The 22314-nt window shown below is 42.3% G+C and overlaps 2 protein-coding genes and 1 pseudogene across 2 annotated transcripts in view; 2 read left to right on the top strand and 1 right to left on the bottom strand.

Annotated features, from left to right (window-relative positions):
* The window catches only part of Ccdc73 (coiled-coil domain containing 73), a 114724-nt gene that overhangs the window by 42417 nt on the left and 49993 nt on the right, over positions 1-22314 (top strand). The gene's annotated exons all lie outside the window — the stretch shown is intronic.
* Positions 500-3096, top strand: LOC130881439 (complement component 1 Q subcomponent-binding protein, mitochondrial-like; annotated as a pseudogene).
* LOC130881820 (sentrin-specific protease 2-like) lies at positions 15413-16921 on the bottom strand. The gene has a single exon (XM_057781628.1). It carries the CDS (start codon positions 16919-16921, stop codon positions 15413-15415), a length of 1509 nt encoding a protein of 502 aa, XP_057637611.1.

Here is a 22314-nt window from a genome sequence, read left to right as displayed (position 1 = left end):
ACTTCTTCTTTCCTTCCTTCCTTCCTTCCTTCCTTCCTTCCTTCCTTCCTTCCTTCCTTCCTTCCTTCCTCCCTCCCTCCCTCCCTCCCTCCCTCCCTTCCTTCCTTCTTTCCTTTCTTCCTTCCTTCTTCAGGTAACATATATGTGCTAAGTAATATGTGGTGCTGAATATAACTATGAAGAATATAAAACATGTTCCTACTTTAATGAAGTTTATGGTATGTTTTAGTTTATTCACCTATTGATGTGCTTAAGGGGAAAAGGGTTTATTTTGACTTGCAGTCAATCACAGTAGGGAAGGCAACATAGTAAGTAGGAGCTTGAAGCATTTGGTCACATAATACCTACACTGAGAAACAAACCATGAAGAATGCTTGCTGTTGCTCAGCTCCCTTCCTTTACTTATACAATCAAGGATCCTAAGCAAGGGAATGGTGCTACCCACAATGGTCAGGTCTTCTCACTTCATTTAACCCAATCAAAATAATTCCCCAAAAGTATGGCCAGAGGTGTGTCTCCCAGGTGATTTTATTGCAATCAAATTGAGATCCTGGGGTCTCCATTGTAACTTAGGGTTCTCCCTAGAGCATCATGTAATGGTTTCTTCTTTTTTTCCCCCCAAGACAGGGTTTCTCTGTAGCTTTGGATCCTGTCCTGGAACTAGCTCTTGTAGCCCAGGCTGGCCTCAAACTCACAGAGCTCTGCTTGCCTCTGCCTCCCGAGTGCTGGGATTAAAGGTGTGCGCCACCACTGCCTGGCTATAATGTCTTCTTAAGATCTCTTTTCAGGCGTGCCCTGTGCCCTGGGTGCTTCTACGCCCAGCATTGCCACTCTGGCAACTACTGCAGCCTGTGCCCAACTGTGCCTCTGGCCTTTCGGGCTGCACTGTGCTCTGGCCTCCTGCAGCCCCTGGTGCCCTGCTAATGCGGCCGTGGAACTCAGCACACTGAGGGAGACAAAGCCTTTGTTGAATTCTTTTTTTTTCTCCCTTTCTTTCTTTCTTTCTTTCTTTCTTTCTTTCTTTCTTTCTTTCTTTCTTTTTCTTTTCTTTTTTTTTTTTGATTTTCGAGACAGGGTTTCTCCGTAGCTTTTGGTTCCTGTCCTGGAAGTAGCTCTTGTAGACCAGGATGGCCTCGAACTCACAGAGATCCACCTGCCTCTGCCTCCCGAGTGCTGGGATTAAAGGCGTGCGCCACCACCGCCCGGCTCTTTGTTGAATTCTTTTTTTTTTTTTTTTGGATTTTTCGAGACAGGGTTTCTCCGTAGCTTTTGGTTTCTGTCCTGGATCTAGCTCTTGTAGACCAGGCTGGCCTCGAACTCAGAGATCCGCCTGCCTCTGCCTCCCGAGTGCTGGGATTAAAGGCGTGCGCCACCACCGCCCGGCCTTTGTTGAATTCTTGATGGATGAAATTAAGGAAGAGAAGAAAATCCAGAAGCATAAGTCCCTTCCCCAGAATGTTTGGAGATTGGGAGCTGGAAGTGAATGGGACAGAGGCTAAATTATTACGCAAAGTTGCTGGAGAAAAGATCACTATCACCTTCAATATTAACAACAGCATCCTTCCAACATTTGATGGTGAGGAGGAACCCTCACAAGGCAGAAGGCTGAAGAACAGGAGCTGGAACTGACATCCACTCCCAATTTTGTGGTTGGAAGTTACAAAGAGTGATGGCAAGAAGACCCTTGTACTGGATTGTCACTACCTGAGGATGAGATCAGACAAGAAGAGGAGGCTGGGAGTGATATTTTCTCTATTAAGGAAGTTAGTTTTCAGGCTACTGGTGTGTTGGCTGAGGTTTCTATCCCTGTTAATCATAAACTGATTGGCCTAGTAAGTCGTGCTTAAATCCGTTCCTTTCTGTCTAGAATTACTTCCCAAGCTCTCTCAGGTTTTTTGTGGATGCAGCTGTCCACACATTGGGCACCATTTGTTGGCTGAGGTTTCTGTCTCACCAGTCCTGCAGTCTTTCAGTCCCAAAGAAATACACAAAGGCCTATGTTAATCATAAACTGCTTGGTCTAGTAACTCAGGCTTCTTATTACTCTCATAACTTAAATTATCTCGTAATTCTTGTCTGTGTCAGCCAAGTGGCTTAATACCCTTTTTGGTGAGGCAGTCATATCTTGCTTCCTCTGTGTCTGGGTGACAACTGAATCTTTTCTTTTCCCAGAATTCTCCTGTTCTCTTTGTCCTGTCTCTACTTTCTGCCTGGCTACTGGCCAATCAGTGTTTATTTAAAATACAATTGACAGGGTACAGACCACTGTCCCACAGCACTGGTGATTCCGAATCCACGCAGATTCCCTGGACTGGGCCTTGTATGACCACCTGATGGATTTCCTTATGGACCTAGGGGCAGACAACACTTTTGCAGATGAGTTGGTGGAGCTCAGTATAGTCCTAGAGCACCAAGAATTTATCACCTTTCTTGAGGACTTCAGAAGTTTTGTCAAGAGCCATAGAACTGTCAGAGACTGAGGGCTTTAATTTAAATGGCAAGTTTTGACCAGTGAACAAAAGCTACCTTGATGTCAGAATCATGCTTTGAAATGGCTGTCATCCTAATATGGGAGGAAAAAAGCAAGTTTAAATTATTTCTGTTAACGCTTCCATTTACTATTCATTTGGATATTTTTCTCCTGTACAAATCTATTATTTGTAGATTTTTGTATAATATAATGATGGATAATAAAATTAATGCTATCTACTCCAAAAAAAAAAAAAATCTCTTTGAAGAGCTTTAGTTCCAGCAGTTGGGGAGGCAGAGACAGGTGGAGAGTTTGAGGCCAGCATGGTCTACAAGAGCTAGTTCCAGGATAGGCTCCAAAGCTACAGAGAAACTCTGTCTCGAAAAACAAACGAACAATCCCCCCAAGAGACCCCCCCCCCAAAAAAGATTTCTTTGCTGGGATTCTGACCCTGCCTGGCTTCAACACTCTCTGGAATCAGGGATCTAGACATCATGACCCCTTCAACTTTTACCTCTTAGGTCTACAACCAGTACCGCTTGGGTAGTGCTGTCAAGTTCTGCTGCCAGATGCAGGTGTATCTTGCCCTTCATGGACCACACCTCTTATCAGCTTCTGTGTGCTAACCCTTGGGAGGCATTCTCCTAGGCAATTACTTTAGAGGAATAGGGAAGCAAACACTTTTCCCTAACTACATTCTTAGTTACACTATCTCCTTTCAAATAAGTTTGTATTTTGACAAGTTGGAGCCTTTGATGGGTGGGGTTTTGTCCTTAAGACACTATTCCTATTGTGTGCAGAACAGGAGGATTTTTCTTCTATAGTGTTGATCTCTTTAACAGTTACAAAATTGGTATGTTTATATCCACAAAATAACATGCTGTTTTGATTGATATTACACTGAATCTATAGATCAATTTAAGAAAAAGACCTGACATCTTGTCAAAATTGTCTTCCTTCCCTGGAACATGGATAATTTTCCATTATTTGGTTTTATTTCAAGTCAATTTGTATCTTTTATTAGTAGATACTAAAAATATAACAATATAATGGGTTTCACGAGAACATTATAATGCATGTATATGATATGTTTTAATTGCATTCAGCCTTCATTGCCTTGTTTCTCTGACACCAATTGATAGTCACCTTCTCAAATAGTTTCCCTTCTATTTTATTTTTTTTAATGACTGTGAGTTTTGTTAGGGAGCTTGGGTACCTTACCAATGGCTACATCACAGAAGATGTATATTCTTCCTCCAGCAACCATTAACTGGCTATAAATTCTCAGGCAGAGGCAGGGCCTTGTGAGTTCTTCCTCTCCTCCATAACAGGATGTTGGTGGCCCCAACCTTCTGCAAGTAATCGTAGCTTAAGTTCAGGATTGCAACAGCTATCTTATACCTGGGAGTCATTTTTTTTTTTTTTTTTTTTGGTTTTTTGAGACAGGGTTTCTCTGTGGTTTTGGAGCCTGTCCTGGAACTAGCTCTTGTAGACCAGGCTGGTCTCGAACTCACAGAGATCCGCCTGCCTCTGCCTCCCAAGTGCTGGGATTAAAGGCGTGCGCCACCACCGCCCGGCTCTGGGAGTCATTTTCCACACAACTCCATGCCCTTCCTCCAGCTCTTAATTCTTTCTAATCATTATAGTGTTCCCTGAGCCTTAGAGGGGGTGATATAGATGTCCTATTTATAGATGAGCATTAATCTCATATTTATTTTCATTTCTTTGGCCAGTTATAAACTTGTACATTTGCTGCTGCACTAGCCAAAACTGACAGCAGCACTAACCTATACACATAAACACAGTTGTTTTGAAGGCAGCTTGCCCATTTAACAACATAGCAGCAGTAGCGTGCACTCTAAGGCAGTGGTTTTTCAACCTGGAATGTAGGAAGGAATCGTGCTGGCCTAGCAAAGTGGCTGTAGTAGATTCTTTTCTAAGGTCCTCTAGCCCCAGGAAATAGGGTAGGGTTCTGATATCACACTTGATTTCCTCCTTTTTAGTGGGCCTTGAGTCCAGCTAGATAGCCGTTGGTTACCACCAATATGTGAGGGCTGTTTATTGGAACTTTTAGTTACTTTGTCATGCTGGTTATTGTTGTTTATAGGTATTACAACTGGGTAGAACTATTAATTTCTTCCCTACTTTGGTGCCTTGGATAATATTTTCCATTACCATGAAAGCTAGACTGCAGGAAGGGGCTTTCAGGTTAGATCCAGCTCTAATAATCACTTGAGCTTGGTGTCCTAAGTATGAGCTATCTTCAGCAATCAGGTCTTATCTTCAACCTCTGAGAGGCAGCCAAGGGCAACAGCAATCATCTCTCTTGTTTTGGGAGTCATTTGGATTACCCTGATTAACCATTTGAAAGAAGATTTCTGGTGCTTAGTACTGGGATTTTGTTCATCTGTGACTTAATAGCCTTTAATGTGTGTGTGTGTGTGATTGAATACATATACACTTACGTGACATATGTGTTGTGTATAATTTTAGGTAAATTTAAGATGTAGTGGTTTGGATAGGGATGGTCCTTATAGACTTATGTGTTTGAATACTTGGCCCATATGAAGCTGCACTATTAGGAGGTGTGGCCTTACTGGAGTAGTTGTAGCCTTGTTGAAGGAAGTGTGTCACTATGAAGGCAGGCTTTGAGGTTTCATATATGCTCGAACTACACCCAGTGTGACACACGGGGTTTCCTTCTGCTGCCTGTTGATCAAGATGTAGATTTCTCAGCTTCTTCTCCAGCACCATATCTGCTTGTATGCCTCCATGGCCAGCTGTGATGATAATCAACTAAGCCTCTGAAACTGAAGCCAGCCCCAATTAAATGTTTTTCTTTTTTTTCTTTTCTTTTCTTTTCTTTTCTTTTCTTTCTTCCTTCCTTCCTTCCTTCCTTCCTTCCTTCCTTCCTTCCTTCCTTTCTTTCTTTCTTTTTTTTTTTTTTTTTTTGGATTTTTGAGACAGGGTTTCTCCGTAGCTTTTGGTTCCTGTCCTGGAAGTAGCTCTTGTAGACCAGGCTGGCCTCGAACTCCCAGAGATCTGCCTGCCTCTGCCTCCCGAGTGCTGGGATTAAAGGCGTGCCCGGCCTAAATGTTTTTCTTAGTAAGAGTTGCCATAGTCATGATACCTCTTCATAACAATAGAAACACAAACGAAGACAAGGTAGTATGACTCCTTGAGTCTTTATTAAACAACATTGATATAATGTATCCCTTGTTTCTCCCTCCTTTTGTATTGATCTCCTCCCACTTCTCCAGTTGGAGCCCCTGCCCTGCTTTTCTGCTGTATTAATCTCTTACATTTCTTTTAGACACTTTTTTAGAATTTCTATATTTTACATCTTTGTTATTGAATTTATTTTAATTCAAATATTTACTTTATTAATAAGGGTTTTTAAAAGGTTCCCTGTTTGATGATTCCCACAATTTTGCCATATCTGATGGTTCTTATATTTGATTATGCTTTTATAAAATAGTTTCCCAGAAGGAAGGCCTTGCTAAGAAGAGGATTCTGTAACTTTCTTAGAAATGGTTTCTTTTTTTCCTGTACAAGGAGAATATTCACTAGTATCTTTTGTGAGTTCACAGTAGAGCTTCTATAGGGAAAGATAGCAGGAGTAGGTCCACAGGCCCCATGACTTATGCTCCTGGAGTTTCACACTAGCCTCCAGCAATTGACCAATTACATTTAAGGTTTTCCTAATCTGGCATTGATTCTTATAGAAATTGCTGCTCTGGTAAATGGAAACTCTTTCTGTTTGACTGTACCTTCATTTCTAGGCTAGCAAGTTTGTCCAGGATCTACCTTCTGTAACAAGTCTAAGAAGAACCGTTGACTTTTCCATTTGCTCTGGTTTCTACTTGTTAGAATACTTAAGTACCTTACATCGTCATAAAGAAACTAGAAGTCATTTATATGTATTTGTAATTTTGCTGAAATTAGTATTTTATTGAGCATCCAAAGACATGTACATATGTTTGAAAGAATTTGGAGTCTTTCAGATGAACTGTATACATTCTATTGCATAATTTAAGCAATCAGGAAATTTGTCTTTTTCTTGTCAGTCCACCTGAAGAACAGCAGCTCTCAGGATAAAGATTGACATACTGTCTAACATAACAGAATTCAAAGACCATTTATATCTGTTTCATTATACAATATTATTATAATATAGAAGTAGTAGCTGGGCGGTGGTGGCGCACGCCTTTAATCCCAGCACTTGGGAGGCAGAGGCAGGCGGATCTCTGTGAGTTCGAGACCAGCCTGGTCTACAAGAGCTAGTTCCAGGACAGGCTCCAAAACCACAGAGAAACCCTGTCTCGAAAAACCAAAAAAAAAAAAATAGAAGTAGTAAGTCTTTTGATGCCAGTAAATTAGTTTTATATTCTCTGAACTCTATTTTTATGTCTCAGGGGTTAGAAAGCAAAAGCATTAAGAACAGTAGAATACATAGTAAATAATCACATTTCTATCCCTTAGAAAAGGCCTTATGGCCAGGCATAACAGTGCAAGCCTGTAATCCCAGCAATTGTGGGTTTAGGAAGGAACATCAGGTGTTGAAAGCCAGCCTCATTTACATAGTGGCAGTTTGGGTTACCTAAGGTGCAGTTTCAAAAGGAAAAAAAAAGCCTTATGTGTAATTTAGACATATAAATGTTGCTTTGTGGATTTGAGAATTTTTTATTAATTTTTATTGAGCTCTACATTTTTCTCTGGTCCCATCCCTGCCTCTCCCCTCCCCTTCAACTCTCTCCCAAGGTCCCCTTGTTCTCAGTTTACTCAGGAGATCTTGTCTTTTTCTACTTCCCATGTAGATTAGATCTGTGTATGTCTCTCTTAGGGTCCTCATTGTTGTCTATGTTCTCTGAGATTGTGATTTTTGGTTTGGTTTTCTTTGTTTTATGTTTAAAAACCACTTATGAGTGAGTACATGTGATAATTGTCATTCTGGGTCTGGGTTACCTCACTCAAAATGATGTTCTCTAGCTCCATCCATTTGCCTGCAAAATTCAAGATGTCATTAATTTTTTCTACAGTTTGTTTCTTTTTGTTCTAAAGTTTTCAAATGTTCTGTTAATTCACTAGTGTGAGATTTTTCCAGCTTCTTTATGTAGGCATTTAGTGCTATGAATTTTCCTCTTCACACTGTTTTCATTGTGTCCCATAAATTTGGGTATGTTGTGTGGTCATTTTCATTGAATTTTAGGAAGTCTTTAATTTCTCCCTTTATTTCTTCCTTGACCCACTCACGTGAGCACTGTTTAATTTCCATATCTTTGTTGGCCTTCTGGAATTAGTATTGCTTTTGACTTCTAATTTAAACCATGGCGATCTAATAAAATACATGGGGTTATTTCAGTTTTTTTGTATTTGTTGAGGTTTGTTTTGTTACCGAGTATGTGGTCAATTTTTGAGACGGTTACATAAGGTGCTGAGAAGAAAGTATGTTCTTTTCTGTTTGGATGGAATATTCTATTCATGTCTGTTAAGTTCATTTGAGTCATAACATCTGTTAGTTCCCTTATTTCTCTGTTCATTTTTTGTCTGACTGACCTGTTCATTGGTGAGAGTGGAGTGTTGAAGTCTCCCACTATTAGTGTGTGTGGTTTAATGTATGATTTAAGTTTCAGAAGTGTTTCTTTTATATATGAGGGTGACCTTGTTTTGGGGGCATAGATGTTCAGTATTGAGATTTCCTCTTGGTGGCTTTTTCCTGTGACTAATATGAAATGTCCTTCTTTGTCTCTTTGGATTGATTTTAGTGTGAAGTCTTTTTTGTTAGATATTAGGATAGCTACACCAGCTTGTTTCTTAGGTCCATTTGATTGGAATATTTTTTCCCCAACCCTTTACTCTGAGGCAATGTCTGTCCTTGAGGTTGAGGTGTGTTTCTTGTATTCAGCAGAAGGATGGATTCTGTTTTCACATCCAATCTGTTAGCCTGAGTCTTTTAATAGTTGAGTTGAATCCATTTATATTAAGGGATATTAATGACCAATGATTGATATGTCCTGTTAATTTAGTTTTCATTGCTGGCGATGTTAATTTGTGTGTTTTTCCCTTCTTTGGGATTTGCTGCTATGACACCATCAATTGTGTTTTTGTTGATGTAGCTTACTTCCTTAGGTTGGAGTTTTCCTTCTAGTATTTTGTGTAGGGCTGGGTTTGTGGCTAGGTATTGGTTAAATCTGGTTCAGTCATGGAATATCTTGTTTTGTCCTTCTATGGTGACTGAAAGTTTTGCTAGGTATAGTAGTCTGGGCTGACCTCTGTGGTCTCTTAATGTCTATATAACACTTGACCACAACCTTCTGGCTTTCATTGTCTCTAATGAAAAGTCAGGTGTAATTCTGATAGGTCTACCTTTATATGTTACTTGGCCTTTTTCCTTTGCAGCTCTTAATATTCTTTCTTTAGTCTGTATGTTTAGTGTGTTGATTATTATGTGGCAAGGGGACTTTTTTTTTTGATCCAATCTGTTTGATGTTCTGTAAGCTTCTTGTATCTTTATAGGCTTATCTTTCTTTAGGTTGGGAAAGTTTTCTTTTATGATTTTGTTAACTATATTATTTTGTGCTTTTGAGTATAACTTCTCTTTCTTCTATACCTATTATTCTTAGGTTTGGCCTTTTCATGGTGTCCCATATTTCCTGGATATTTTGGGTTAAGCTTTTGCTAGATTTAAAGCTTTCTTTGATGAGTCTATTTCCTCTATTGTATCTTCATCGCCTGAGATTCTCTCTTCCATCTCTTGTATCCTTCTATTTATGCTTGTGTTTGTGGTTCCTGATTGTTTTTTTTTTTTTTTTTTTTTTTTTTTTTTTGGTTTTTTGAGACACGGTTTCTCTGTGGTTTTGGAGCCTGTCCTGGAACTAGCTCTTGTAGACCAGGCTGGTCTCGAACTCACAGAGATCCGCCTGCCTCTGCCTCCCAAGTGCTGGGATTAAAGGCGTGCGCCACCACCGCCCGGCTGTGGTTCCTGATTGTTTTCTCATGATTTCTGTTTCTATAATTCCCTCATCTTGTGTTTTCTTTATTATATCTTTTTCAGTTTTCAAGTCTTGAATAGTTTCTTTCATATGTTTGATTGCTTTTTCTTGGTTTTCTTTAAGGGATTTGCTGATGTCTTCCAATTTTTTGTTTGTCTTTTCCTCCATTTCTTTGAGGGAATTTCTCATTTCCTCTTTAAGAATTTCAAATATTCTCCTGACGTTATTTTTTAGGTCATTTTCTTCTGTTTCATCTATATTTGGTTGTTCAACTCTTGCTGTTGTAGGGTCTTTAGGTTTTACTGGTGCTGTATTGCTCTTTGTGGTGTTGTGTGTGTTCTTACCTTTTCTACTCATCTTTTCTTCTAGTAGAGTGGTTGGGGCTGTCTGTGATTCTGTTGATTAATCTTCTAGGTGCCAGTGAATCCAAGGCTCAGACGGTTGTTCCTGGTGGTACAGTCAGAGTCCCATGGTCTTAGTTACCTGGTTGGTCACTCTGTGTTCCTGGAGGTTACTCAGTGCTCCTGGGTTTTGCTCCGCTCCCTTGGATTTTGCTCTCTCAGGCCTGCACTAGCCTAGGTTGTCGGCTCAGACCTATTTCTGTAATGTCCCTGGTCTGGATCTGTTCTTGCAGAGGCTTCTGGCTTGGGGTTGGTCCTGTAAAGGACTCTGACTCCAAAATACTCCCTCAGAGGTCCCAGACTCATGCTCAGACCGGCAGAAGTTTCTGGTTCTTGCCTACTCCCTTCCATGTCCCAGACTGAAGCCTCTACCCACAGAGGTCCTGGCTCAGGCCTACTTCCTCAGAGGTCCCAAACTCATGCCTGGACCTGCAGAGATCTCTGGTTCCTGCCCACTCTCTCCAAGGTCCCAGATTCATGCCCAGACCCACAGTGGTCGGGGCTTAGGTCTACTCCTTTGAAGCTCCCAGATTCACGTCCAGACCTGCAGAGGTCTCTGGCTCTGGCCCACTCGCTCAGCGGTTGCTCCCCTGTATCTGCTCCTGTGGAGTCTGCGTCTCAGGTCTGCTCTAGCCCTGGTTGCTGCCTCAGTCCTGCCTCAGTCCTGGCAAATGTCCCTGGTCTGGATCTGCTCCCACTTCCATGGGACTTGCTTTCTGAGGCCCAAGCTGGCCTAGGTAGCTGGTTCAGTCTTACTCCCATGGAGCTTGTCGCCTCAGGCCTTCTCTGGCCCATCCCTGCTTCCACAAATGACCCTGGTCTGGATCCACTCCTGCTCTCATGGAGGTCACTGTCCGAGGCCTGCTCTGGCCCAGGTCACTGGTTCAGTCTTGCCCTCATGGAGTTCACTGCCTCAGGCCTGCTCTGGCCCGGTTTGCGGTTCAGTCCCACTGCTGTGGAATTTGTAGCCTCAGGCCAGCTTGAGCCCAAGGTGGAGTTCACTGCCTCAGGCCTACTCTGGCCTAGGTTACCAGCGCTGACCTGTTTCTCTAAATGCTGGCCATAGTTCCTCTCTGGGCTTGTGCATTCTCTTCCTAGACGAGCACAGTTTAGTACTGAGTCACATACTCAAAAGGCCACTTATACAAATTACTACACTTACCTAATTGTCTATCTTCTTTTTGGTCTTCTGCCTCCTGAGTTCTAGTTGGCAAATCTCACACTTCAGCAAAGGGCCATGCTGTGATGGCTATTCTTGGTGTTTACTTGACTACATCTAAAATTAACTAAAACTCAAGTGGCTAGTGTCATATGAGGGATTCTTCTTAAGTCACTTGAAGTAGGAAAAAATCACCTTTAATCTGAATCCTTTTAGTTGGGAAGATCCACCTTTCAGCTTCTGGTGAATCCTATGGGAAGGACATGGGAAAAGAGGCTCTTTGCTTTGACCTGCTTCCCCTCACTTTCCTTCACTGGCATTAGAGCCCACTTCTGCAGGCTTCCAGCCTGTACTAAAGACCAGCTGAGACATTTAGCCTTGTGGGATGAACTGGATTCTTGGACCTTCTGCTGGTAGACAGTCAGTGTTGGATTGGCAGACCCACACTCTGTAAGGCACGCTAATAAACCCTATATGGATAGATATAGATATATGGGTATAAAATACATAGATTCTTCCTATTAGCTCTGTTTCTCTATATAATCTTGACTATAAGCATGCTGTCTATGTTAAGCCTCTCTGTACCATGGTCTAAGTGTCTCTAAAGCTAGGCATAGCTCTCAGTAGCAGAACATTTGCCTGTCATTGGTTACCAGGATTTGTTTTGTCTTCTCCTTTTCTTTTTATCCTTTTATTGTATGGAATCATATATTTTGCTTTGGGGAAAAATGATGTGTTTGGATGGGAGGGAAACTCTGACTGTGTCTTTGTTACTGTCCTATTGCTGTGATCAAACATCATGAGCAATCAGGCTTGAAGGAAAGCATGATCTCTCTCAGCAACATTAATATATTGTAAGTGGGCCAGATCGCCAGACAAGAGTCATGACAGGTTTCTAATAGCCCCTAAACACTGAGTCACCAAGCAATCCTATAGTAACCCATAAACTTTTTGTTTAAACCCACCAATCAGCCCCAAGACTTATCTTTCTTCTCTGGAATTCCCCTAACCCTAACCCGGTTTAAAGGTGGGCCTGCCAGCCTCTCGGGTCATTGCTATGTGCCACCCCAACATGTTCGAATTTTAATAACGTGGTCTTCCTTATTGGATTCGTGACTGGTGGTCTTTGATGGCACTACTCACCGTCCTGGTGCACTTTTCTCCTTACACTGTACATTTTGTAATTTTTTTGGCTTCATTTGCTCCTTTGCATTATAGGACTTCATGAAAGTAATTACTAAAAGCCAAGTGACAGCTCAGTATTAGATGCTGGAATTTCCTATGCTAAGGAAATTCAAAACTGAAGCAGACTCTTTGGACAAGAGCAAAAACCAATCACATTTTTTACCGAAATTTCACAGGAATGGTATCTAGCTCAGTTGCTAACATTGTTCCCATTTGCAAGCCTGGCTCCTACTAGATTGGCCCATTAAGCCACACTTGCAGTATTCAACTGCTTTCCTTTCCCCCAAAGCCCAAAAACGTTTCGCATTTCTCTGCCACAGAGCATGGTCAGGCCTGTCACAGCTGTAGCCCCAATCCCAGTACCAACTTCTGTCCTTGTTATTTTTCTATTTCTATGACAAACAGCATGACCAAGATAACGTATACAAGAAAACATTTAATTTGGGGCTCATAGTTCCAGAGGGTTAGAGTCCATGACCATGATGGCATGGAGCATGTCAGTAGCCTGGCCATGGAGCAGTAGCTGGGAATCTGATGAACAAGGCGTGGGTTGGGGGAGAAACAGGGGTAGAGAAAGAGAAAGAAGGGGAGGGAAGAGAGAGTGCTAACTGGGAATGCCATGGCCTTTTGAAACCTCAAAGGCCATCCTCAGTGACACACCTCCTCCAACAAGGCCACACCTCCGAATCCTTCCCAAATAATTCCAGGAACTGGGGAGCAAGTATTCAAACACATGAGACTATGGGGCCATTCTCAGGCAACCTGACACAGTCTGGTGCCTGATACTCAGTCTGGGTGAAAATGAAAGTCACAGCATTTAGTTTTCTCATTGGCAATATTTCTGTCAAATATCTAAAATAATGACTATATTTCTATGTTAACTTTCTGACTCAGGAAAGGATTATAACTGAATCATTAGACAGGAAAAGATTATGAATGACTCATACGGCATATGGCCATCCGTACCTTATGCCAAATGTCCACAGCTATATAAACTAGGTTGTAGGATCAAATGGTATCACTACTGCAATGGCTACAGTGCAGATGTGCAATATGAAGGACAAGGCCAGAAGACTGCTTGATCAAGACAGGGCAAATGAACACTGACTAGAAGACTGAGAAGATGTGTCTGTCAGTCACTTGTCTCTTGCTGTGCTGGAATAGCATTATAAAAACAATTAAAGAGACACTTTTGAGTTATGGTCTAGAGGGACAGCACACAGCGTGACAGGGGGGCATGGCCACAGACGGGAAGGCTGAGAGCAGGAGCAGGAAACCAGCTGATCACATTCTCCTTCATTCCCAGGGATCAGAGGGAGATAACAGGAAAGTGGGGAGGCAATTCACACACAAAACCCTCACCCACCAGTGACATGCGTTTCCAACAAGGTTCTGCCTCGTTTATTCTGTGAAGGAGACAGAATCTTTAATATCTACTAACTTATATCTCCACATTTCTTAGTTTAAATTCCAGGGAAATTCTTCCAGATGAAAGAAAAACATGAGGAATGGCAAATTATACGATAATTTTTATTTTATGTTTTAATGACTTTAAACTCTATTACATAAAAATTGCATTAACAAACTGAAACCTAGTGAACAGAAAAGTTAAAAACAAGTTTATCACACATAAAATGGATTATTCTATAATCAGCAATGTCAAGGTTAAACACGAAATCCCCACTGCCACAGTGGGAATTGGTTATAATAATAGTAATCTAACAAATTAAGTAGAAAACATAACTTCAAATAGAATAAAACTTTTCAAATAATACAATACAACCCTAGCTAAGCCGAGGTTTGGATTCATTGAGACCTGAGATAAAAATGGATATTTGCAATTATGGTTATTTTTAATCAGCTTCCAAAACTAAGACTGATCCCATTAATTCTGGGAAAGCCTGTGTCTTTGGATGGCCATAATGCTTGTCTTTACAGTCCTGGACAGCAGGCAGCAGTTGGCCATATCCGATGGCCACACAGGTCTACATAAATCTTGGACAGGTGTCCAACAGCTTAGCCACACTCTTGAGCCACACAGGTCTACATGGGTCCTGAAAGGAGGCAGCAGCTTGACCACATCCTATGGTCACACAGGTCTACATGGGTCCTGGACAGGAGGCAGCAGCTTAGTCACATCCGATGGTCATACAGGTCTACATGAGTCCTGAAAGGAGGCAGCAGCTTGACCACATCCGATGGTCACACAGGTCTACATGGGTCCTGAAAGGAGGCAGCAGCTTGACCACGTCCTATGGTCACACAGGTCTACATGGGTCCTAGACTGGCAGGCAGCAGCTTGACCACATCCTATGGTCACACAGGTCTACATGAGCCCTGGACAGGAGGCAGCAGCTTAGTCACATCCGATGGTCACACAGGTCTACATGAGTCCTGGAAATGAGGCAGCAGCTTGGCCACGTCCTATGTTCACAGAGGTCTACATGAGTCCTGGAAATGAGGCAGCAGACTGACCACATTCTATGGTCACATATGTCCACAACCTAGGCAAGTCTAATAGGTTTCGGTGGGTCAGAAAAGAATCAGTTGGTACAATTCATTTTCCTTCATTATATGATACTCAAATGCTAAAAAAAAAAAAAAAAAAAAAAAAAAACTACATAAAACACAGCCCCAGCTTCAATTTAGCAGCTCATCACCAGCATTAGAGATGCTAGTTGACACTGCCTGCTTCCTCTTGTGGACGCTTCTCCTGATCTTCAGTAGGGATAACACTGTAATGGCAGGCCTTTCGGGGGTAAACAGTTCAAACAAGAAATAGAGTTGATAGTTATAATGATAATAATAGAAAAATAAAAGAAGTATTATAGAAATAATATTAATAATAATAGAAATTGACAACTGCCAAGGTTTACAAATGAGTTAATGAAACAAAATATAATAAGGGGGGCAAGAAGACAAAAAAACAATTCATAAACTAAATCCAGCATTAAACAATATATTGAAACGTGTTCTTCTGTGGGTTGAACAGCAGTTCCTAAGCTTGCAGTAGTTACATGCATCCTATAGGCGGCACTGGGCAGGACTCCCCAAGTTAGGACTACGTTGAAGAGACTGGGATTTATGCATGTTGGACAGCTCAGTATCTGTTGTCAATATTTTCAAACCATCCTGCTTGAGGTAAAGAGAAGCATCGATGGAAAAGTGCAGGGGTGCCATAGCCATAGCAACCGGGAGGATGTTGTTACAGTAAGTGACTGTGCAGGATCTCCCATACCATCCTCTTCCTAAAGATGGGCATGTGCTGCTGAGAAAAGGTGGCAGGTTGGTCTCTAGAAATGTAATCTGCATATTTGCAGGTAAACACGCCACAGTCGCTCCCGTTCAGCTGTTGAGGAATCTCCTCTGATGTCATGCTGTATTGCTTCCACTCCAAAGGGTTCAGCTCCATGTTCCTTCGAGTCTTGCTCTCATTTTGTAAATATTGAAAGATGGTCTCACAAATGCTCTGCCCTGTGTGTCCCATGGAGTCATAATATATAATACTCTGTTTTCGGAGGTCGATTTCTATTAGGCTCCAATGTGCGTTCTGGTGGATAGGCACTAAAATAATTTCCTTTTCAAAGAGATCCATTGCCCGAGTCCATCTCTTCACAGCACTGTAGCCGCCATGTTTTAGCTTGGGGTAAAAAAAAGTGCTAAACACATGGAGAGCAGGGTAGCTTTCCTTTTCACTTCTCTTAACCAGAAGATTCATGTAAAAATTGATTACCTCGTCATTGAGCCATTCACCAGGCTCTAGGGTCTGAATATCACCTCGAGTAATGTGCAGTTTGAATGCACTACTTAAGACCTCCTCTTGGGGCCCTGGACCTAGCGCCTTCTTGATTTCTTTTTCCATGTCCTCGGTAATATCACGCACTTCATCCGTTCCTCTGCACGTCCCTTGGTCTGCAACAGGCTTTTCCTGTGTTGTAAATACGGGCGTCTTGTTGGGGAGTAAGCTGCTGCTGCCACTATGCGGGATTTGAGCCCGTACTCGCTGCAAGTCAGACTCTGAGTGGTGTCTCCTTCTTTCTTCAAAGTTTACTCCAGCTTTCTTCTGTGCATCAGAAGATTCTTCTGGAGACATCTTTACTATTTTGTCTGGTGACAGACATTCTCTTGTGGCAGCAAGAGTAGATTGTTTAGGATCACACTTAGTTGTTCTGGATCCGTGACTGTGCTCTTCCACACAGCCTGTAACCTTCAAACTATCCGTAAGTGCCCTGTGAGCCCTGGGTGGGTCAGAAATCGTGTCATCATTGTATTGAAGGTGCTGGCGGAACTTTTGGTGCTTTACCCTATGGTGGTCTAGGGGAAATGCCTCCATGACCCAATAGGGCCGCTTACGACCCTTGCCACCATCAGGAGATTTTCTCCCAGTTACAGCCTGCTCCTGTGGACCTTTGGCCAAGTCTAGGATCTTTAGTTGTCTTGGCCTCTCCTCCCAGGGTTTCCGGGGCTGCTCCTTGACTGGCTGTTCTCTTTGAAGCCATCCATCTTGCTGTTCCTGAGCTAGCCTCTTCTGAGCCTTGCTGGGCTCTTCAAACTCCCAATCCGTTCGACCCTCTTCCTGGCGTTTCAATTTTCGACCATGTCTCAAAGCTTCTGACTCCGTCTCCGTGCCTCCTTCATCCTCGTGCTTCCTTTTTCGACATTGTCTGGAAGCTTCAGGCTTCACCTCCATCCCACACTGTCCCAGGTGCCACATGGTATCACTGTGTGGATTGCCCGTGTTGGGTGACCGACCCCGATGTATGGAGAACCACTTATTCCAGTAAATGATAGTTTCACAAGTTTGTTTAAGGTCAGAAATCTATCCAGTCAATGGATGAAGAGCTTTTCTTCAAAAACACAGTTGATTTGGGGGTTCAGGGTCAGCCAGAATATGAAGCCAACTGAGTGGGCAACGTCAGGAACCGATTGGTGAATCAATCAAGTGTTGGCAGTTCACCAGTGTAGGGGAAGCCCCGCCCAAGGGGGCGTGTTCGCCTCGGGCTAATGTTTACATATAAATTTGGAGGGCATGAGCCCCGCCCGGTCCTTTTTGTACTTCCTGCCCGTTGCTGGGTCCCTGGTGTTGTAAGCTATTCCTTCATTAAAGTTTACTATTTCATATTAAGCTAGCCTGGTTATTACGCCACATCACACCAGGGTCCACTGTGGGAAACCCCGTGGAGTTCTAAGAATCCTTCCTTAGAAGAGTCCCTCTAGAGTAAAGTAACCAGCTAAGGAACCAGGTCATCAAAATCAGACAGACTGTCCTAGTCACTGTAAGACACCAGGCCTTACCCGCGAGGCGAACACATCCAAGGCAAGCCTCACAAGTGATACCTGAGTCCGAGGTTGCCCTAGATACAACCTTCAACATTCCACAGCTGGTTGTGATGTGACCCGAGATAGCGTAACTCAAGTTCTTTGGAGGGTGGTGGCTCTGCTCACCCCAAACTGGGTTGAAGAGTTGGAGGACAGGGTTGGAGGGCTGTGAACTAATCACACACATCTCAGTTCCCTTCTGGAGAGCACAAGGTTACACAGATCATCTCAGCTAACCTAGTTCATCCTGATTACAATTTTTATCACTCAGAAAATTTTACATCAGGGTCAATAACAGAAAACAAAATATAATTGTCCTTCAAAATAGCTCCTCACAATGTGCTTATTAATTACAAAGAATAAGCAGAATTTCACATTTGTAAAACCCAGGAGGTACTGTTGTGTGACAAAACTTCTCATAGGGAAATGAAGCATGTGTCTCCTCTCCCTACATAGGGAGCCCAGGACGGACCAAAGTTCAGAGAAAACCAAAGTTCAGCTCAGTGAACCAATGAGTTTTATTGGGTTACTTACAAGATATGGGTGAGGGGTTTCTTACAGGAGCAGAAATGAAGCACAGACAGGTGCATCATCATAGCCCACCCTCAGCATGGGTGACAGCTCACAGAAGCTGGGGACCTGGAAGCACTTCACACCTTGCAGACAGCTCAGCAGGCTGCAGAGTGTCCTTTCCACGTGACTCCGTGGGCCTAGACCTCTTCAAAGCAGCTGTCTGGTTTCTGCTCCTTCCAGGCAGCTTGTCTGAGGTTGGCTCTTCTGAGAGTCTTCCTTGCTGCTCAGCTCTCTTCCATTTGAGAGGGACTCTCGGCTTTTATTACTTACTAAGGCAGGGAGGGGCATAGTGAATCTGGTTGGTTTCAGGCACTTTTGAGCTCTGTTGAGTTCTTTGCCTTCCCACTTAAGGGGCTTCCCTTCAGAGAGGAATGCTTCAATCTTTGAGGAAACTGTTGCACAACGGGTCCCAACTCACCAGGGATCAGTATGTTACCATGAGAGTGTAAATAAAACTCAGCATTGTCAATAGGATTCACTGAGAAAAAGGTACTCGCTGCCTTGGTGACGTCCTAGTAATAACAGAAGCCCTGAACTCATGCCTAGAAGACTCCAGGAGGAATTCCACCAGGGCTGGAGTTACAGATGTCTGGGTTTCTGGTGGGTGCAGGGATCTGAATGGCAGTCACCGTGTTTGGACAACAAGCACTTTCACTACTGGTTATCTCTGGCTTCTTGAGCCTCTCTTTCATCTACTTTCAAAGGTACAGAGACTTTTTAGAAATGTTGGGCAAACAGTCAGGTCACATATTGCGTGTTGCTCACACTGAAATGTGACCCCTTAACAAACTGTGCAAGGATATTTACACCAGTGATTACTGGAAGAAAAAGGTACTTTTCTCTGTGAAAGGTGTGAATGTCTTATGATATTACCCCAGGTGTCATTTTATTCTTATCAAGCTTCTTTCTCTTCTTTCTAACTACACCTCAAATGGATTTGTTCCCAAAGAGAGAAAAAAAGTTCAGGTCCCACACGATCCTCACATCACTGAAGAACCTGATGACCGAACTGCCTCTGTGAAGTGAGCACAAGGCTTAGAGGATAAATTTTCTGTGCTAGGCTTGTGAAAACAGGGTTTTAACTCGTGTCATTTACAAGGAAGTTGTGCCTACCTTGAATGTACCATGTCAGGGGCCCAGTATGAACCAATTCCTGGTGCAGTTTGTTGTAAGCTTTCTCATTAGGACCGTCAGTCCTCCAGTAACAACACGGACTTATTATGAAAGCTTGGCCATAGCTTAGGCTTTTGTCCACCAGCTCTTATAATGTAATTAACCTGTTTCTATTAATCTAAATTCGATCACATGGCTTGGTTACCTTTCCTCCATCTCCCATGTCTGACTTCTTCTGCTTCCCTTTTGCATCTCCCTAGTGTCCAGATACATTCCTCTCACTTCCTGACTTCTCTCTGCTGGGAATCCTGTCTATCTTCTCCTGCCATTGGCCATTCAGACCTTTATTACCCCAGTCACAGCAAGACATCCTCACACAGTGTACAAATATCCGACATGTCCCCCTCTTTGTCTAAATAAAAAGGAAAAGTTTGAACTCTATCATAGTAAAGCTATATTCAGGAACAATTCTCAGGTAAGGATTACATTCACAATGTTCGGTCCATTTATATTTGCAACATTTGGAGAAAGTACTGTATTATCTGTCTCATCTTGGTGAGTCCAAAGTTTTATTTAGAACCTAAACAATGTTGTACCATAACTTGTATTACCATCCTAAACATATCTTTTTAGACCTTAAGACATTTTTTTTTAGATATACAACTTAAGTTTTTATGTTTCTCAAACATAAACTTACATCTCTTACGTAGTTTCTCTTCTGAATTTGGTAACAAGGAAAGCTGTAACTGTAATTATCTAGGTTTCAACCCCATCAAAGAAAGAGAAGGATATAATATTACCTTAGTAAACAGGAAGTGCAGAGCAAACAACTTCCAGAACAATAGAAATGACAAAGACTGCTGGCTGCCTGGATAGTCACCTAAGGTTCCTCTGCAATGGTGAGGCATCCATCTTCAGTCTTCAGGCCTAGAGTGTCTTACAGATTTTCCTGTAAAGCAGGAATTTTGAAGGATTTCTTACCTTGTCTTGGTAAAGTTCAGCAGTCACTTCCTTTTGATTTCTTCTCATTCAATTTGGACATCGTACTATCAGCACTTAGGGCAAAGCAAGTTTCTTGCTCAGTGACTACGTTTGCCACATTGAAAGTTAGCTCCATATGGAGGTTCTTGGATACTTAATCATCCTGTTTTGAAGTAAATTGGTATTGCCAGGAGCAGACTTATTTCACTGTCATGAAAAGCCTTGTGTTAGTAAAACATCTTAAATGCTATATTCTGTAGATCTCTGAAGTGTTTTTAGACCATCTATCTATCTAAAATATGTTTGGCCTTGAAAACATACCTAACATTACTATAAGTTTGGTTGTTATAGAAGACTAACTACTAACTTGCATTTCTTAATTACCTTAAGTAGTTTATAATAATAGCTTTCAAGGACTAGACATTTACATTGCATAGTTAAGTGAAAGTAGTCACAATACCTTAAGCAAGTATAGAAACATATAAACCATATAACTAAAATAATATTAAATTTGTTGTGATATACAAAAGTCCATACCAGTGTAAAATATTTGAGACTAAGAGTTGCTTTTTGAATTTAAAAGTAGATTCAGCAATCTAACATTTTATCCTATCATTTCATTTTTATATATTTATTATTATTATTTAATTGAAAATTTATATATCAATCCCAGTTCCCACTCCATTTCCTGCTCCAACTCCCTCCACCTTCCCCTGCACTCTACCCCACATCCTTCCCATGTGGAGTCAATATAATCTAGCACATCGCTTTGAGGCAGAACCAAGGCCCTCCCCAATATATCAAGGCTGTGCTAGGTATCCCTCCAAAGGGAATGACCTCCAAAAAGCCAGTTCAAGCAATAGGGATAAATCCTGATCCCACTGACAGTGGCCCCACAGATCAACCCAGCCATACAACTGTCAGAGGGCTTGGTTTAGCCCTATGTTGGTTCCCCCACTGTCAGTCAGGATTCAGTGATTTCCCATTAGCTCAGGTAATCTGTTTCAGTGGGTATCCCCATTATGGTCTTGACTCCTTTGCTCATATTATCACACCTCCACCTCTTCGACTGGACTTTGGGAGCTCAGGCCAGTGCTTCATTGTAGATCTCTGCATCTGCTTCCATCAGTTGCTGGATGAAGGTTCTATGATGACAATTAAGGTGGTCATCAAGCTGATTGCAGGGGAAGGCCAGTTCAGGCACCCTCTTCACTTTTGCTTAGGGTCTTAGCTGGAGTCATCCTTATAAATTCCTGGATATTTCCCTAGTGCCAGGTTTCTTGCTAGTCCCATAATGGCTCCCTGCTTCTACCTTCCCCTTCAACCCTCTCCCAATGTCACTATGCTCCCAATTTACTCAGGAGATCTCGTCTTTTTCTACTTCCCATGTAGATTAGATCTATGTAAGTCTCTCTTAGGGTCCTCATTGTTGTCTAGGTTCTCTGGGATTGTGATTTGCGGGCTGTTTTTTTTTTGTTGTTGTCGTTTCGTTTTATGTTTAAAAACCACTTGTGAGTGAGTATATGTGATAATACTGTCCAGCTGGCCTTGGTGAGCTCCCAATAGATCAGCCCCACTGTCACAGTGGGTGGGTGCACCCCTAGCGGTCCTGACTTCCTTGCTCATGTTCTCCCTCCTTCTGTCCTCATTTGGACCTTGGGAGCTCAGTCCGGTGCTCCAATGTGGGTCTCTGTCTCTATCTCCATCCATTGCCAGATGAAGGTTCTAAGGTGATATGCAAGATATTCATCAATATGGGATAGGGTCATTTCAGGTTCCCTCTCCTTAGTTGTCCAAGGTACTAGCTGGGGACATCTCCCTGGACACCTGCAAGCCCCTCTAGAGTCAAGTCTCTTGCCAACCCTAAGATGGCTCCCTTAATTAGGATATATACTTCCCTGCTCCCATATCCACCCTTCCTTTATGTACTCCATTTTTTTAAAAAATTAGATTATTTGTTCTTTTGATGACCAATTTCTTGAGTTCTTTGTATATTTTGAAGATCAGACCTCTGTCTGATGTAGAATTAGTGAAGATCTTTTCCCATTCTATAGTCTGTCGTTTTGTCTTGTTGACCGTGTATGCCTTTTCTTTACAGAAGCTCTTCAGTTTCAGGAGGTC

The sequence above is a fragment of the Chionomys nivalis genome, chromosome 9, assembly GCF_950005125.1.
Source record: "Chionomys nivalis chromosome 9, mChiNiv1.1, whole genome shotgun sequence".
NCBI classification, from domain to species: Eukaryota; Metazoa; Chordata; class Mammalia; order Rodentia; family Cricetidae; genus Chionomys; species Chionomys nivalis.
The sequence above is the reverse complement of the archived record's forward strand: the minus strand, read 5'-3'. Positions and strand labels throughout refer to the sequence as shown.